The sequence below is a fragment of the Pelophylax lessonae genome (genome assembly GCF_965119305.1).
Source record: "Pelophylax lessonae genome assembly, chromosome: 6".
NCBI lineage: Eukaryota > Metazoa > Chordata > Amphibia > Anura > Ranidae > Pelophylax > Pelophylax lessonae.
This window is the reverse complement of record NC_138773.1, coordinates 298,347,635-298,366,924: the sequence shown is the minus strand read 5'-3', so window position 1 is coordinate 298,366,924 and position 19,290 is coordinate 298,347,635. Positions and strand designations below refer to the sequence as shown.

Here is a 19,290-nt window from a genome sequence, read left to right as displayed (position 1 = left end):
ATTCAACATGACGGCGTCTACAGAACATTTTGTTATTTAAAGTGTTACTAAACCCACAACAGTAAAATCAGTCTGTATATGCAGTAAAGTATGCTTGTTATACTTACTGTGGAACCTAAGGGCATTGTGTAAAAAGGCTGTTTGATCCTCCTGTCTTCTCTGATCCTCCCCTTCTTCCACAGTCTCAATCCATTTCCTGACAGTACAGTGCTTTGGGGGCAACCTGCACATGCTCAGTTTGGTGTGTATTGCTAGAGATTTTTATTTTTTTTTTCTTGGGAGGGTGCATGTGATCAGCACAGGGCCTATTAGCACTGTCCAGACAGAGGGTCAAGGGTCCTGCAGCCTCATAGGACAGTCAGAGCAGAATGAAAACTCCTCCTACAAGCTTTAACCAGACTCTGATAGAAGTCACAAGAAAAAGTATTCATACCTCTTGAAATTTTCCCCATTTTGTCGTTTTTTTTAAAACCAAAATGTAAATTTATTTTATTGGGATTTTATGTGATAGACCAACACAAAGCAGCACATAATTGTGAAGTGGAAGGAAAATGATAAATGGTTTTCAAATTTTTTACAAATATGTGAAAAATGTGGCTGCATTTGTATTCACCCCCCTGTGTCAATACTTTGTAGAACCCTTTCCCTGCAATTACAGCTGCAAGTCTGTTTGGGGATGTCTCTACCAGCTTTGCACATCTACAGAGTGACATTTTGCCCATATTTTGCAAAATAGCTCAAGCTCTGTCAGATTGGATGGAGATCGTCTGTGATCAGCAATTTTCAAGTCTTGCCACAGATTCTCAATTGGATTTAGGTCTAGACTTTGACTGGGCCATTCTAACCCATGAATATGCTTTGATCTAAACCATTCCATTGTAGCTCTGGCTGTATGTTTCGGGTCGTTGTCCTGCTGGAAGGTGAACCTCCACCACCATCTCAAGTCTTTTGCAGACTCTAACATGTTTTCTTCTAATGCCCTTTATTTAACTTCATCCATCTTTCCATCAACTCTGATCACCTTCCCTGTCCCTGCTGAAGTAAAGCATCTCCACAACATGATGCTGCCACCACCATGTTTCACAGTGGGGATGGTGTGCTCAGGGTGATGTGCAGTGTTAGTTTTCCACCACACATATTATTTTGCTTTTAGGCCAAAAAGTTCAATTTTGGTCTCGTCTGACCAGAGCACCTTCTTCCACATGTTTGCTGTGTCCCCCCCACATGGCTTCTCGCAAACTTAAAACAGGACTTCCTATGGCTTTCTTTCAACAATGGCTTTCTTCTTGCCACTCTTCCATAAAGGCCTGATTTGTGGAGTGCCGACTAATAGTTGTTCTGTTGACAGATTCTCCCACCTGAGCTGTGGATCTTTGAAGCTCCTCCAGAGTTACTATCGGCCTCTTGGCTGCTTCTCTGATGAATGCTCTCCTTGCCCGGCCTGTCAATTTAGGTGGACGGCCATATCCTGGTAGGTTTGCAGTTGTGCCATAACTCTTTCCATTTTCCGATGATGGATTGAACAATGCTCTGTGAGATGTTCAAAGCTTGGGATATTTTTTTTATACTGCTTTAAACTTCTCCACAACTTTATCCCGGTTTCCTTTTTTGGGAGGCGTCCCAGAAGGGCAGCAGTTGAAACTTTGCCTTCCTTCAACTGTAATGGAGGATCATGTTTGGGCTGAGTGAGCCTTTAAAGCGGAACTCAGCTGCATCTGAGCACCACAAAGGGAAAAATGCTATTTGATTCATTTTTAAGACTCAAAGCAAACTCCCCCATCCATCCAGGTCTTCATGCTTTATTTTGTTGAGAAATCCCCTTGAAAAACACCCGCTTAGCTTTTCAAGCTTTGGCCATCTTGAGTAAGGGCGGATGATTCGTGTTGCGTTTATTTCCTGGAATCCATCTGCTCTTAGCTCAGGCATGCAGGCAGGAGGGTGTATTTAGCTGGAAAACCCCTCCTGGCATCCTTTTTTCCTAGGCCAGAAACCAGAAAATGTGTGTAAAAAAAAAAAAAAAAAAAGTTAACAAGTAAATTTGATATACCGTCCTATGTTGTATCTATTTGCTAAAGCTAGCAGTGTAATGATTAAACATAGTTCATGTTGATAGAGTTTAGTTCCACTCTAGGCCTGGTTCACACCTTTGCTTTGTTTAGTGCGTTTTCAGTTTTGCAGAAATGCACTCCAGTCAATTTCCCTCTGTGGTTTTTAGGTAGGTATTCTGTCAGTAATTGATAGTATTTACTTTAATAAAAAAAACCTTTATTGTTAATTTCTGATACTGTTGCTAATATTTCAGCTGGTCTGAGTTGCACTGAGTTCTATTCATGTATTTTAATAATGTTTTGAACATCATTTTCAATTTTAGTATTCCCTTGTATTTGTATCCTGGATGCTTGAAGTATCGTCACTTAGGTGATAAGGCTTCACTTCCGGGTTGCGTGCATTCTTTGTTTTGTATCCGGCTGTTATACCTGTGGTTTCTATGACAATAGATTTGGTGTCCCGGGGATAGCATGGTGCGCAGTTCTTTGTTAGCCTCTCGCTCTATATGAGTGGCAGTGTCCCTCTCCCTCTCATTCGCTGAAAAAGTCCCGCCCAGGGACGTAACGCGTACGGAGGGGGAGGGGCCAGTGACGTCACCCGCCATCCATCGAGATTTTTTACTTGTAACAGGTGATCTTAGTGCACTGTGCTTAGTGCCTTTCCTGGTAATTTTAATGTGCTTTTAGCAATAAAATGTGTTCTAAGGATTAAGCACTATGTCAGGACCTTTTCTTTCATGACTGAGTGGATTGTTTGTGGAGATTGGAGGTTTTTCCACCATGCCCTTGGATTCTATGAGGAAGAGGTCTGATATATATGAAGTTTGCCTGGTTGTGGAATATTGATTGCACGAATCGTGTCATCCGGATTAATCTGACATCAGGGAAAGTCTTATGCCATATTAGCCGTCTGTTAACACAGGGGCTACGTATAAGGTGAGGAGACTACAATACCGGGTGTCGGATTCACTACGCGGAGCACATTTACATTTGTGTGCATGATCACTTTTTCTTCACATTGGGGCTTTTTATTTAATATTTTTTTGAGTGCTGCACTGTTTGTTTTACTACAGTCAATTTAACATAATTTTCTATAGGTCGTGTTGATATCTGTGCATTTTCAACTGGTCTGTTTTTTGGAAAGGGTCAGGGACTTTTTTCTCTGCAGCAGGTTGCGTTTTTGGTTCCATTCAATGGAACGCCACGGAAATACATCAAAAACTGTTTGCGTTTAAGATGAATTTCTAGGTTTTTGCTGGTTTCTCCTACATGATAACAGACCCATCCTAAAATATGCAGATGAAAAAACGCAACGGGAAAACACATCAACTGCAACCTGCATAGGTGTGAGCATTAGGATAAAATATTTTGCTGCACAGGTCAGAGACTTCACACGAATGCCAGTACTATAGCTCAAATCAAGCACTGTATGGTTCTAACATGTTTTAGGTACTAAAGGGAGAAGTGTTTAGGTAGATCTAACTAAGACACATTCCTAATGTCACAATATACAGTAAGACCGCATTCACACTGAAGCGGCACGACTTCGGGGGCGACCTGTGAAGTCGCGTGCAGCGCAACTTCGGCGTGACTTGCACGGACTTCACAGAATGAATGTCTATGCAAGTCGCTCCAGGTCGCCCCCGAAGTAGTACAGGAACCTTTTTCTAAGTCGGAGCGACTTCCTGTACCACACAATCGACCGTGACTTGTCAGGCTGACAAGTCGTATTAGTGTGAATGGAGACTAACAGTATTATTGTGTTTTTGTTTTTTTGTTTTTAAATAAAAACATTCCTCGTTTTAACTTTGAAAAAAAAGTATTTTAAGCTCCACTTGGGCTGATGTCAGTCTGCTGCAAGCAGGAGGAAGCATTTCCTCAGTCTTCTCTCCCTCAGTAATATATATGCAACATTCCATTGCAGCAGGGCCTAATCTGTGTCAGTCAATTTGTGAGCACAGGCAAGAACTGCACAAGCACCAGGATTTGCGGGATTTTGTCATCTCAGTCCAAGTAGTTGATTAAGGATGAGGAAGTTATGACCCTGAATGATGCCTGAACAAAGATGGTCCTAACCCTATTGAGAGAAAAGCAGAGAGAGGCATTATGGGAAGTAATTCATACCTGGGAGTGTTACACTGACACATTGCTCAGCATGCATGGACATAGTCTCAAATCTATACTATATTGTCAAAAGTATTGGGACACCTGCCTTTACACGCACATGAACTTTAATGGCATTCCAGTCTTAGCCCGTAGGGTTCAATATTGAGTTGGCCCTCCCTTTGCAGCTATAACAGCTTCAACTCTTCTGGGAAGGTTGTCCACAAGGTTTAGGAGTGTGTCTATGGGAATGTTTGACTATTCTTCCAGAAGCACATTTGTGAGGTCAGGCACTGCAGTCTCTGCTCTAGTCATCTCAAAGGTGTTCTATTGGGTTGAAGTCAGGACTCTGTGCTGGCCAGTCAAGCTCCTCCACCCCAAACTCGCTCATCCGTGTCTTTATGGACCTTGCTTTGTGCACTGGTACATCATAAACCACTGCGCAAAACAGTACAAATAGACTACAATAATAAGTATGTAAAAATATGTGAAAAGTGAAACTTGATACAAATTGCTATTGAAAGCAAGTGCCAAGTGAATGTCCATAAAAGTTCCAATATTGGTCAGAGAAAGTGCTGAGGTGCCTCACAACTTCGAACTCATGCAGTGAACTGTGCTCTTCACCCTCTGTGCTTACACTTACCAGATGATGTGGACCCCTTAGCAGTACTGCATGTGTGTCTATCAGGCTGTATATGGTAAGTGGGAACATGTCACATCCCGTGTCCTGTGGTGGTTTGGAACCCATGAATGGAGAAGAGAGAATCCCAATAGTGTAATATGTTCTTATTTATTCTTAAAATGTATTAAAATCACACTTAAGCTGGCCATACACTAGCCGAAAAATCGTTCAAACTCATTTTCAAAAAACAAAAAAAAATCAGCCGTGAAAGCAGACGATCGTACCATCATGTAATGACCAAATTTCTAACTATAAATCGTTCAATGGACGTTTTTTGTTCAGTTTGTCACATATGCCTAGTGCAAACAGTTTGGCCGAGAAACACATTAACCTTTCAATTTATTGTGGGTTTGGCAGAATTTTCCAAACTGTTCCTTTGATTTTTCGGCTCTGAAAAGTTAAAAAGATTTTCTATTTGTGCCCATTAACTGGACGAAAAAACGAACGATCGGACCAAATGAGAGATTTTCGAACAATTTTTTGGCTAGTGTATGGCCAGCATTAGTGTTCCAAAGTAAACATTACATTGGGCAAAGCAACAATACAGGGCAGTCATTCCATCAGTCCAAGTCTGTGCAGCAAGGTTGACATGGAACGCAAACCTCCGCGTGCGTTCCACCGCTAGCCTGGCGTATACCATCAAGTCAATTAAACTCCTGGTCAGTTAAGTAGCAGAGGGGGTTGTTAATCAGTTTCATCTGCTTTAGTGTTAAATTAACAGGTGCACTAGATGGGTCACAATGAGACGACCTCCAAAACAGGAATAGTTTTACAGGTAGAGGCCAAGGACATTTTTTTTCTCTACTCATCTTTTCGTCTTGACGGTTTTTCACTAGTTTTGCATTTGGCTAGGGTCAGTGTCACTACTGGCAGCATGAGGTGATACCTGGACCCTATAGAGGTTGTATAGGCTTCCAATTCCTCCCGGATGGCACATTGATATGCCAGAAAGGTTTGCTGTGTCTCCCAGCACAGTCTCAAGGACATGGAGGAGATTCCAGGAAACAGGCAGGTACTCTAGGAGAGCTGGACAGGGCCGTAGAAGGTCCTTAACCCACCAGCAGGACCGGTGTCTACTCCTTTGTGCAAGGAGGCACAGGATGAGCGCTGCCAGCGCCCTACAAAATGACCTCCAGCAGGCCACAGGTGTGAATGCCTCTGACCAAACAATTGTAAACAGACTTCATGAGGGTGGCCTGAGGTCCCGACGTCATCTAGTGGGCCCTGTGCTCACTGCCTGTCACCATGGAGCTTGATTGACATTTGTCATTGAACATCAGAATTGGCAGGTCCGCCACTTGTGATTTTCACAGATAAGAGCAGGTTCACTCTGAACGCATGTGATAGACGTGGTCGGGGAGAACGTTATGCTGCCTGTAACATCATTCAGTATGACTGGTTTGGTGGTGGGACAGTGATGGTCTGGAGAGGCATATCCATGGAGAGAGACACAGACCTCTACAGGCTAGACAATGGCACCCTGAATGCTATTGGGTATCGGGATGAAATCCTTGGACCCATTGTTAGATCTTACACTGGTGCAGTTGATCCTGGGTTCCTCCTGGTGCACGACAATGCCCGGCCTCATGTGACGAGAGTAAGCAGCCAGTTCCTGGAGGATGAAGGAATTAATACCACTAAATCGCCTGATCTAAATCCAATAGAATACCTCTGGGACATTATGTTTTGGTCCACCCGACACCACCAGGTTGCACCTCAGTCTGTTCAGGAGCTCAGTGATGCCCTGGTCCAGATCTGGGAGGAAATACCCCAGGACACCACCCGTCGTCTCATTAGAGGCATGCCCCAACATTTTCAGGCATGCATGCAAGCACGTGGGGGGGCCATACAAACTACTGAGGACCATTTAGAAATATCAGCAAAATGGACTAGCCTGCTGCATCATTTTTTTACTTTGTTTTTCGGGGTGTCTTTGAATTCTGCCCTCTGTAGGTTGATCATTTTCATTTCTATCAAACGATGTGGCATCCTTTCATTCCTAACACATTACCCAGTCCATATCAGTATAGATGAAAAGTCAAAAAAAGGTGCGCAAATCAATAAGTAGAAGCAGCACTAGAGGAATATGTAAATGAAGTGAAAGTGGATAGTAATGCGCTTCAATAGTAAACCAACAATATTAATGTGTAAAACAATCAAATCTTGTAGGTGCAAAAATAGTGCACAAAATTGGAAGACTTCAGAATCACGTGTAAACAAAATACAGTTCATCAATTAAAGTCCATAATCAAACATGTGCAAATAATATGTTCAGTGGTGAGTCCACATTTCAATGGTGACTGTGTTCAAATTCCAACATAGCGAATGGCCTCTTACCATGTGTTAGGCAAAACAGAGCCTCCAAATAAACTTTGCAATGTGATAATAAAATATCGCCCAGTGATAAAGATGGACTCTTACCAGATATTATGGAGGTAAAAACTTCAAGCAAAGTAGGTAGATGATCCCGTGTTAGCAGGACTAAAGAAGGGGGAGCACTCTCATTGAGGATCCTCCAGATCACATCCACCCACAGCATCCTGAAAAAAACTTGGTGCGGCTCAAGATGAAATGGCCCAAAGATGCATTCCCAAAAGAAAGAAAGGGACTAATAGTGCATTATCCTTTAAAACCAAATTCAATAAAGGCAAATACACTTACAGCAATCCAAGTTAAAAAGATGCAACAAGCTGAAGAACATCACGGCCGTCTGCATAACGGTATCGTGACAAAATGACAGCACGACCAGCTCCTTCCGACGCGTTTCCACACAAGGGGTCGTCTACTGGGACTGGAGCATAAAGGCGCGCTGTCAACCTCCATGTTTAAATAGCCGCATGTAATGTGCAAATCTGGTCCAGCTGCGCCGTTCCGGAAGTCTGATGACATCACTTCCGGTTTCATGAAAAATTGATTAAGATGCATGTGGGTATAGTGTTGCATTAAGGAGTAATTGTCAGTCAAAGTATCACAGCACTGAAAAGTGGCCTGGTATTAAAGGGGTATTACTGCTATACAATTGGCTAAGGGTTACTGATCTGCAGCAAAGAAAAAACAGATCTCCTGCCCTACACTGTGCTGTGTGTCAGAGCTGTGTAAACCCCAGGAGTTGGTGGACTGAATTACAAATCCTTTAGTAGGTAGAATAACTCATTGGTGCCTTTAGGTGTTTGATTGATTGAAATATCGCTTTAATGTGGGCAGTTTCATATGAGGAAATTAAAATTTAAAAAATGAAGCAGAGTGGCCTAGTGGTTAGCACTTCTGCCTTGCAGCACTGGGGTCCTCATTTGGAATCCTGGCCGAGAGAGCATCTGCATGGAGTTTGCATGTGCCTGCGTAGGTTTCCTCCGGGTACTTCGTTTTCCTCCCACACTCCAAAAACATGCTGGTAGGGGAAATGGCTCCTTTGTTTGTGTATGAATGTGAGATAGGACATTAGATTAGAGGCCAGGAACTGATGTGAATGTAATACAATATGTAAAGTGCTATGCAAATTGTCTGTGCTGTAAAAATACATGTAAAAAGATGAAAATTGCACGCTTTCATTTTTTTAAAGCCTGTTGCTGCTTCACAATCCCTTTGCTTCACAATCACCTGACAGTGAGGGGTTTGGCTACCGCCACCGGGTTTGTATGTAAATCTGACAAAGCAGACTCCTGCCTGTCAGAAGGTAGCATTCGGTGGCTGCGCTGCCACCCCGAATGCTTCCACACACTCCTGGTAATGGCACCCCCCCGCCATTTTGTTTTCTCATGCCCCTGGTAACAGTGCTTCTCTTGCCCATCTGTGGGCCCTGGACTGGCATAGCAGGTGCTGCCAGGGTAAAGGGTAGGGAGCAGACACGTGTCCGCTCTCCTCTCCTCTTTGTTGCTGAACCCAAAAGCAATGGGTTTAATGTAATTTCCAGGTCAGCCTCTCGGTGTCCCCGGCCAGCTTGGATGGAAAAGATTGTGTTGCAATGCGATCTGCATTGCATTACATTCAGTGGAGCCAAGGGGAGACATTCAGGATCTTTTAGACCCTGGATGTCTCCTTAACCACTCCTGGACCAAAAGGATTTCCCCCTTAATGACCAGGCCATTTTTCGCCATTCTGCACTGCGTTAATTTAACTGACAATTGCGCGGTCATGCAACGCTGTACCTATTTTTTTTTTTTTTTTTTTTGGTGCTATAAACAAAAAAAGAGCGACAATTCTGAAAAAAATATATATTTTTTTTCTTTGTGCTATATAACATGCCCAATAAAAAAAATTTTGAATCAAAATTTTTCATCATTTTAGGCCAATATATATTCTGCTACATATTTTTGATAAAAATCCCAATAAGTGTATATTGATTGGCTTTCTCAAAAGTTATCATGCCTATAAACTAGTAATGGTGGCGATCAGAGATTTTTAGCGGGACTGTGACATTGCGGTGGACAGATCGGACACCTAACTGACATTTTTGACACTTTTTGTGTCACTGGGGGGACCAGTGACATTACTACAGTAATCAGTGTTAAAAATATGTATTGTTACTGTAATAATGACACTGGCAGGGAAGGGGTTAACGCCAAGGGCGATCAAAGAGTTAAATTTGTTCCTGGGGGGTGCTTTCTAACCGGGGGCATGGGCTTGCTGCATGAACATAGAGACCTGTGCTCCTAAATAAGAGGAACACAGGATCCCTAATGTTTATAACTGTCAGAACAGTGGTCTGCTGTGTTTACAACGGCAAACTGCCAATCTGTCTCCACAGGGAGCAATTGCGGGTGCCAGGCCGCTGATTAGCTCCCCCCCCGGCCAATGGGAACCCACGCCCCCGCTAGCGGTCCTGCGAATCGTAATTTCATGCCGCTGTAAAACTATGGCGGCAGGTCGGCAAGCAGATAAAGAGAACCGGTCACCAAAAAACCATCACATAGGTGACTTTTCATCCCCTATGTCACATGTGTCAAACACAAGGCCCTCCAGGCCATTTCTTGTGGCCCCTCGCATCTCTCCTGCAGCTTTGCTCCCAGCTGGAAGGTGGTGCGAAACGCGTCGACTTCCGGTTACACTGAACCATTGACGTCACTTTCTGTCCTCCGTGGAGCGCACGCTGGACTGCGTTCCTGGAAGAGCCTCTATGTCCTACAAGCTGTAATTGCATGTACTTTTTGTAAGTCATTTTTTATATTGCGCATTAAACTTTTATCAAACAGGCTTCACTATGGTACTTGTCAATTTTATCGGAGTCCCAAAGATCCTTAACAAGCCGGTGTACAGCGGTGGAGTGACAATATCCAGCTATTGAACTGACTTCCACCTCACCAGCTTAAAGTTATACTGACCCCCCAGACTGAAATAGCTGAGGTCCATTATTTCTGGTGAGTGGGGATACAGGAGGGGAGTGTAGTACCCCGCACCTCATGTTCGGTCTTGAAGCACCCCAGCATCTTTTATTTACTTTAAAGCACTTTAGCACATTTTGTGGATACTTTGGAGTACTTTCAGCACTTTGATCAGCAGTTTTATGAGACTTTTTTTTGGAACACATAAGTTCTTTATTGATGTTATGAATTTTTTGCACATGAACACTTTATTGAATAATCTTTATATGATTGTTATTGTTGTATTTTATATTAGATTGTGAGGGCAAGCGCTGTTATTATCTTTTTCTATGTTTTTTACTTGCTAAACAGCAGCTGCACATTTATTTTAATTTAATTTTTTGTATTATATATGCTTAGAGCGGGTTATTATTTGAATAGGTGTTAGAAATTGCTGCACACGTGAGTGAGAGAAATATTTCTAGCACCAGACTTTCTCCATAAAACTAAACTGATGACCTATTGGGGGTTTCTAAAGTGTTGCATAATGGAAAATATAGGGTACTGAGGTTTTTCGCTATTTCACAGGCGCACGCAAATTTAAGATTTGACATGTTGGGTATCTATTTAGTTTCTGCACCCTCGTCTTTTATATTTTACAGAAAAAAATGGGTAATTTATTCATGTGCCCTAAAATTAAAGAGATACAAAGTCTTTTTTTTTTTCGCCTAAAATTAATAAACATATTATACCTACCTGCTCTGTGTAGTGGTTTGGCACAGAGAAGCCCTGATCCTCCTCTTCTCCAGTCCCTCTTCGCTGCTCCTGGCCCCTCCCTCCTGAAGAGTGCCCCCACAGCAAGCAGCTTGCTTTGGGATGCCCGAGCCAAGCCACAGCTCTAATGGCACTTTTCCACTGCAAGTACCGGCTTGGCTCTACTCGGCCCTGCTTCGCCCGGTTTGCTTTTCCACTGCTGGTAATGCATTGTATGGTGTTGGAACGGTTCGGTATATTATGGTATGGTTTGCTTTTCCACTAAAGTAGTACTAAAGTTAAGTGGGTGGGATAACAACGGGGTGGGTGGGATTAGTGGCTAGTAGTGACTGCATGCAAAGGATTGTGGGATATGGTACCGGGTATGGTACCTCTTGGAACCACAATCGAGGTGGTACTGTTTTTGTGAGCCGTACCGTTCGGTTCCATGCAGTGGAAAAGCGCCACCATACCGTACCGAACCGTTCCTACACCGTACCATGCGGTACCAGCAGTGGAAAAGCACAAAAGCGAGCCAAACCGTTCGGTTCCATGCAGTGGAAAAGCGCCATATGTGTACATTCAGACACTGAGCCCTGGCTGGGCCCCGCCCCCTCTCTCTTTATTGGCTCACTGACTTTGATTGACAGCGGACCTCAGCGGAAGCCAATGGCGCCCCACTGCTGTTTCAGCCAATGAGGAGAGTCCAGGGCAGCCGACTCTCTCCTGTAACATTGTTTGATCTAGATGTGGCTCCGGTAAGTATTGGGGGGGGGGGGGCTGCTGCACACAGAAGGTTTTTTAACTTAATGCATAGAATGTATTGGGATAGAAAACCTGCCTTTACAATCACTTTATGTTTAGTGTATTTTTTTACAGAAATTTTGCGTTTCCTAGACCTTTGCGGTAATATCGTGTGACATAAAATATATGTGTAAAATAACATGTCAATGCTCTCAAGGTAAAAAATAAGGTATAAATAAAAGTGATGATGAATGAAAAGCTGCTTGCAAAAATAGTGCAAAATTTACATACACACATACATACTTAAGGCCCGTACACACGTACCGATCGTCGGCATACAAACGTCGGTGGACGAAGGATCTGCCGATTGTACGCGTGTTAGTATGGTGCCTCCGACAGATGTCTGCGCACAATCCGCGGACAAAAGTCTTTCTTGCAAACATGAAAATTTTTGTATGCCGACACCAGAACGGACGATTGTTCGCCTGTCAGTACACAATTCGGCCGACAGACCGCAGATTTGCAAGACTGGGCATGCTCAGAAAATAGAAAACACAGGGAAAGTTAACCATTACATGACATCACTTCTGCAGTCGGCGGACAAAATTCTTGTGCTGTCCTTGTGCTGTCTTTGCACTTTTCAGCAGACACCGACATCCCGGGGAGAAAAGAGGAACATTTGTATGCCGACCATCGGTACGTGTGTACGGGGCTTTACATACATTTAAATAAAAAACAATTGCAGCGCTCAGTGATCAATTATTGGTAACATGATGAAAAGTCCAATAAAAGTCCAAAAATTTAAAATAAATAGCAAAAACAGGTAAATTGTTCCAGTGCAAATGTGATAAAATTCAATCACTCGTGAATGTTGTCCTCCACCACATAGATAAAGTGCACACTCACCAGAGCTAATTGCTGTCTAAATTATAAGACAGCGATAGCGTATATAGCTGCTGGTGTCTTGATCTCTTATAGTCCAGAAGAACGAACCAACCACTGCAAGGATCTCCTCATAAAGAGTTGTAGCATCGATCAAATTTATATAAAAATCAAAATAAAAAGGGAGATACTCGTAGTGTAGTAATTAGTATAAAAATATCTTTAATAAAAATGCTAAATTACAGAAATGACAAAAATGACACCAAAACCAGTGTGATAAAAATATAACGATATCCAAATAAGACAAAAGAAGCAGAGATGTATCTGTCAACTTACATCAGAAGCCACCACACCAGATATTCGAGTGGCGACTGGACCTCAGGCATGTCTCTGTACCTCAATATATCAGAAGCCACCACACCAGATAGTAGAATGGCGGCTGGACCTCAGGCATGTCTCTGTACCTCAATATATCAGAAGCCACCACACCAGATATTAGAGTGGCGGCTGGACCTCAGGCATGTCTCTGTACCTCAATATATCAGAAGCCACCACACCAGATATTAGAGTGGCGGCTGGACCTCAGGCATGTCTCTGTACCTCAATATATCAGAAGCCACCACACCAGATATTAGAGTGGTGGCTGGACCTCAGGCATGTCTCTGTAGCTCAATATATTAGAAGCCACCACACCAGATAGAATGGCGGCGGGACCTCAGGCATATCTCTGTACCTCAATATATCAGAAGCCACCACAACAGATATTAGTGTGGCGGCTCGACCTCAGGCATGTCTCTGTAGCTCAATATATCAGAAGCCACCACACCAGATATTAGAGTGGCGGGTGGACCTCAGGCATGTCTCTGTACCTCAATACATCAGAAGCCACCACACCAGATATTAGAGTGGCGGCTGGAGCTCAGACATGTCTGTAGCTCAATATATCAGAAGCCACCACACCAGATATTAGAGTGGCGGTTGGACCTCAGACATGTCTCTGTACATCAATATATCAGAAGCCACCACACCAGATATTAGATTGGCGGCTGGACCTCAGGCATGTCTCAGTAGTTCAATATATCAGAAGCCACCACACCAGATATTAGATTGGCGGCTGAACCTCAGGCATGTCTCAGTAGCTCAATATATCAGAAGCCACCACACGAGATATTAGATTGGCTGCTGAACCTCAGGCATGTCTCTGTACCTCAATATATCAGAAGCCACCACACCAGATAGTAGAATGGCGGCTGGACCTCAGGCATGTCTCTGTAGCTCAATATATCAGAAGCCACCTCACCAGATAGTAGAATAAAGGCTGTACCTCAGGCATGTCTCTGTAGCTCAATATATCAGAAGCCACCACACCAGATATTAGAATGGCGGCTGGACCTCAGGCATGTCTCAGTAGCTCAATATATCAGAAGCCACCACACCAGATAGTAGAATGGCGGCTGGACCTCAGGCATGTCTCAGTAGCTCAATATATCAGAAGCCACCACACCAGATAGTAGAATGGCGGCTGGACCTCAGGCATGTCTCAGTAGCTCTACGGCCGTTTCGCGTCATCATCAGGAGCATTACATGCATTATGTCTACTGCCCTGTAGACGTAGATAAATAAAATCTGAACTACCGCTGTTTTATTCTCTAGGGTGTCTGCTTTCAGAAAATCTATAATGTTTGGAGTATTTTATGTAATCTTCAGGGCTAAAATAATTTTTTAAGCATGTTTGCAAAAGCAGCAAAAGAGTTAAAAATCTCAATCAACTTTTTTTTTTTTTTTCCTTGTCTGTTTTTGACAATGAAAATCCTTGTCAATTTATTGTAACATAAAAGCAAAACGAAAGCACCGCACATTTGAGACATAAAGAAAGAAATCCTAGGTCCGTATATTGCTAAAACCAGAAGAGCTGTCCTGCCGTGTAAGTAATGTGTGTTGTGTACATAGGTAGCGGCCCGGTCACGGAGGGCCACTCAGGTGTTCAGGAGCCACGCTGCAGCTATCACATCCCTTAATGCGGTTTTCAGCATGACCTTAATACTTTCTTGCAGAAGACCGACAGCTTATTGTTTCCTTTTTAACAACGACAGGCTCCAAAAATGAGGCGGCCGATGTACCCGGCATTCAAGAGGAGAAGGAAAATCAAAGCCAGAGTGATGGGGATAATGAGCCTGTCGACTGTGCTCAGCGGGAGTCGCCCCCTGCTCCGCCGAGCGACTTACAGGGGGATCATTTACCAAACATCCAAAACAAGAACTTGGAAGGCCACCCCGGGGAGAACTCAACAGCCACTGAACCAGGTAATGTTCATCGAACGCTCCCCTCCATGACCAGCGCCGCTGACTGTTTAATCGACACAGAGACTTGCTATTGGAGGAAGAGGGAGTTGGCTCAGTCTGGGGAGTTAGTTTTCAATGTTCTTCTGTTTGTTTAATTAACCTTTTTATAATGTCTTTTTATCACCACTTGGCGCTGGGGTTTTTTTTTTTTTTTTTATCCCATCAGGTAAGCCATTCCAGGACGACTCTAGACTTTAATAATGTGCCAGGAGAGGTTCAGCTAATCCAGCTCTCGGACTAAGTGGGAGTATTGCGGCTGTTTATGGGCCTACTCTTTATAGCGGTGGATTTATTTCTTAACTCTTGTTAGTCTTGGCGCTCCTCCTGCTTCTTCTTCCCTGTGGCTTTGTCTATCTTTATTCTGACAGTATTGCCTCAGTCTTCTCTCTGCGGTCTCATCACTTTCTCTATAAGCTCTATTCTGTTGCCCGCTGTGGTCTTCATGTCTCCAATCATTTTGTGGAGTTCCTACTGTGTTTCAATGTTACTGCCTTTCCAGTGTGTGACCATATTGTTCACGGTGTGGTCTTAGGAGGCTCTCTTTCCAAACAAAATGTTGAAAAAAGAAAAAAAAAAAAAAGTTTTTCTTAGTTTCTGTTATAAAATTTTGTAAATAGATAATTTTTTTCCTGCACTGATGAGGTTGTACTCATGGGCACTGGCAAGGCAGTACTGACGAGGCGGCACTGATGGGCGGAACTGATGGACACTGATGGGCAGAACTGACGGGCACTGATGGGTGGCACTGATGGGCATTTATAGTTGGTAATGATAGGCATCACTGATGGGCACTGACTGGCAGCAGTGGTGGGCACTGTTGTGGCTGCACTGACAAGGCACCCATGATTGTCAGTGTAGATATCCCTTGTGTGGATTGCTGCTTATCGGTTCTCCTCTCTTCACGCGCTGTCAGTGTGAGGAGAGGAAAGCCGATAACTGGAAAATTCTGTTTATACTGTGATCAGCTGTGATTGAACACAGCTGATTACGTGGTAAAGAGCCACTGTGATTGGCTGTTTACCACAATCTATGATTAGCTGTGTCCCAAGGACACAGCAATCACAAATGCCTGTGGAAGCACGCTGCAGGGTGCGTGCAAAAGGCGCAATCACGGGAGGACATAGAATGATGCCCTCCCGGCAATGTGTGCCTGCCCTGTAGATGTCATTCAGCTATAGCATGGATATGCAAACTGTGGCCCTCCAGATGTTGGAAGTCCCATGAGGCAAAGCAAGACTCTGACAGCTACAAGCATGACACCCATAGGCAGAGTAATGTTGGTACTAGTTTTGCAACAGCTGGAGGGCCACAGTTTGCATATCCCTGAGCTAAAGCATGGTCGTGAAGAGGTTCAAAATCACAAGGCTTGTGTTAAAGGTTATCTGCAATTTTAGTGATTTTGTTTACCTAACCTATACGGCTTCTTTACTCTTGTGTTGATTAATGTTATGCATTAAACTGCTTTAACATGCATTTGATGCTTTTTTGAAGCTTAGGCCCTTGTTTAGACTTGCAGTTTGGAGAGTTGCAAAATGCGCAGTTGAGCAGCGTTTTTGCTGCCTGCCAAATGCCTCCCTCTTAAAATGTCTGTCAACTTATACATACACTCAGTGAAGGGACTATCCTCGGATAATACAACAAATCCTCCTGCATAAGTTGTACCTGTCTATCTGCAGTCTTTTCTCTACATCCACTTAAAGTGCTGAATCTAAAAAGCTTTTCTGAGCATTCAGAAAAAAAAGGGGGCGAGGAGTTGAAGTGAGGAGAGTTCTGAGAGCTGATTGGAGGGAAGGAACACACCCCCTTCACACAGGAAAGAGCTGAGGCTGTCAGTAACAGGCTGTGTGCTGGAGCTCCCTCCGTCACCTTTTTTTCTCTTGGTTTCAGGTAAAATTGGCAGAAGTGATTCTTGCTCGGCTGTTTTTAAGTGAGACAAGTACACACTATAGAGGAAAATGCTTTGTTCATATTTCATGTCTGAATTTTACAACCACTTAAAGCTGCAGTAGGCAGCTGAGAGGGATGTTTATATGCTGCAGCCACTGTGCTTCACTTTGCAGATGCGGCTAAGTTGACCTAACATGTAGCAATTGGCTGGCGGCAAGCCTACCGAATCCTACGCATTCAAGTCAATTGGCAAATGCCCTACAACGTGTGTAATGCACACAATTGCAGTTCAAAAATGGGGTTAGAACAGGCAGTGAGGAGGCGTTCCATTGCTTCCTCACCACCTGTCAGTAGCATCTGCAGCACGACCCAGTAGCAGATTGGGCTTCAGAGGGAAGGAAGATTTAGATGCCAGTCTAAGTCTCCCCTTAATGAAGCTTACCTGTGTTCTGTTTTACACGGGCTTCAGCTTGTATAAGAGCAGCATGAACACAAGCTTTTATAAAGCATTTGCAGCGCTTACAGTGAGCTTTGTTGAAGCTTTTAAAGTACCATTCAGTTCCAGTTTGTAAATGTTAAACACAGGTCCTAATGAAAGTGCTGATTGCCACTTGAAACAAGCTGCTAGCAGATTTTTTAAAGTGACAATCAGCACTCTCATTAAGATCTGTGTATAAGATTTGCAAACAGAAGATGAATGGCGCTTTAACACTTAGAGAAAGCTGCTAAAAGCTTTGCAAAAGCTTAATAAAAGTTTCATAAAAGCTTGCTTTTCACACTGCTTTATCACAAGCTGAAGCCCTTGTGAAACAGGCCTGTGTGTGATGGAGTTTTATTTTTTTCCGAACCAAGAAGTTTTACAAAGCGAAGCTAATTGTGAAGTGCCCCTCTGCCGCTGCAGGGTGCGGTTAGGGAGCACTGTTCATCTATGGAGGCTTTGGAGATGAAGTGAAGCACCAATAAAAGTTCTCATTTCTGAAGCAAAGCCGCCCAAACTCAACAGTGTATACAGGACTTTAAGGTAACCATTTTATTTAGCGATAGCTGCTTTGGTTGGCATTCAGAGTAGGGATCGACCGATATTGGTTTTTCATTGCCGATACCGATACTGATATTTTGGCCATCGGTATGGGCTGATATTTTGTACATCCTATGTCAGAGTCCGAGACTAGTCTTCTCCTCCTCCAACCATTAGGTGGTGATGCTCATGTAAGGGTAAAATGATGTCACATAGCATAATTCCGTTTACAAATGTTATTGAATATGCCACTCACATATGTACAAATTAAAGATATAAGCAATTCCACATTAGTAGATCTGCTGGCAGATCGGTATCTCTCACCCACTTGCCGTAAGTGATACCCGGGTGATACCGCTTTGTTCGGCATCCACTCAATACTGCTCTGTCTCTCATCCGCTCCATCTCCCACCCACCTGATACCGATCGGTCTCTCACCCACTTGCCGTAAGCGACACCCGGATGATACCGCTCCGTCCGGCATACGATCTCAGGGGTAAAGTGCGTGGTCACGCCCGGTGTGACCACGTGACCTCAGAGATCGTATGCCGGACGGAGCGGTATCACCTGGGTGTCGCTTACGGCAAGTGGGTGAGAGACCGATCGGTATCAGGTGGGTGGGAAATGGAGCGGGTGAGAGACAGAGCAGTATTGAGTGGATGCCGAATAGAGCGGTATCACCCGGGTATCACTTAAGGCAAGTGGATGAGAGATACCGATCTGCCGGCAGATCTGCTAATGTGGAATTGCTTATATCTTTAATTTGTACATATGGGAGTGGCATATTCAATAACATTTGTAAATGGAATTATGCTATGTGACATCATTTTACCCTTACATGAGCAATATTTGCAATATCGGCCAGTTCCAGGGCCGATACAGATATATCGGCAAAAATCAATATCGGCTCTCGATATATCAGCCTTGCCGATAATCGGTCAATCCCTAATTCAAAGTGCTAAAAAAACAAGGTTCAAATGCCACATTTTGAAGCAAGTGTAGAAAAGGCCATAATACCAACTACTACTTTACTGTAAAGATTTTTGTTGTTTCTTTTTTTCAGTGTCAGGGCTTTATAATGTTTGTGTGATCTAAAGTTTTGGTGGTCTCCCTGCATAGGTCCAACACACCCCTTTGCTGAGTCAGACATACAGCTCCGCAAAACTCATTGTCCTTCCTGATTGGAGTACAGTAGCTGTGACTTGACAGGAGGTGTTAGACCTCAGCAGAGAGACTGATGCTTCCATCTGCAGCATACTGGCTTGGAATAAGCCTTTTTACTTACTGTGGCTGCTTTATAAAGAAAATGAACTGTTTGACCTTTACACATCTTTTGTTAATGGACCTGAAATGTATTTAGCTAATTTAGACTTCATGTTTAAGTTGGGCTTTAAAGCTTACCTGTGAATGTTATAGAATTATAACATTGGTTCAGCTTAAACCATTGTTAGTTTGCATTTCTCATATCTGAGTGATCCCTGTGGAAGCCACTAATTACGGTGATTTCAGCAGTCATCTGGGTCCTACACCAAGC

The 19,290-nt window shown here is 43.5% G+C and overlaps 1 protein-coding gene across 1 annotated transcript in view; it reads left to right on the top strand.

The window, feature by feature from the left end:
• The window catches only part of ZRANB3 (zinc finger RANBP2-type containing 3), a 463,076-nt gene that overhangs the window by 363,115 nt on the left and 80,671 nt on the right, over nucleotides 1-19,290 (top strand). Inside the window, exon 13 of the mRNA XM_082260204.1 lies at nucleotides 14,603-14,812. Within this exon, the coding sequence (XP_082116330.1) occupies nucleotides 14,603-14,812 (210 nt within the window). The remainder of the gene's footprint in view (nucleotides 1-14,602; nucleotides 14,813-19,290) is intronic.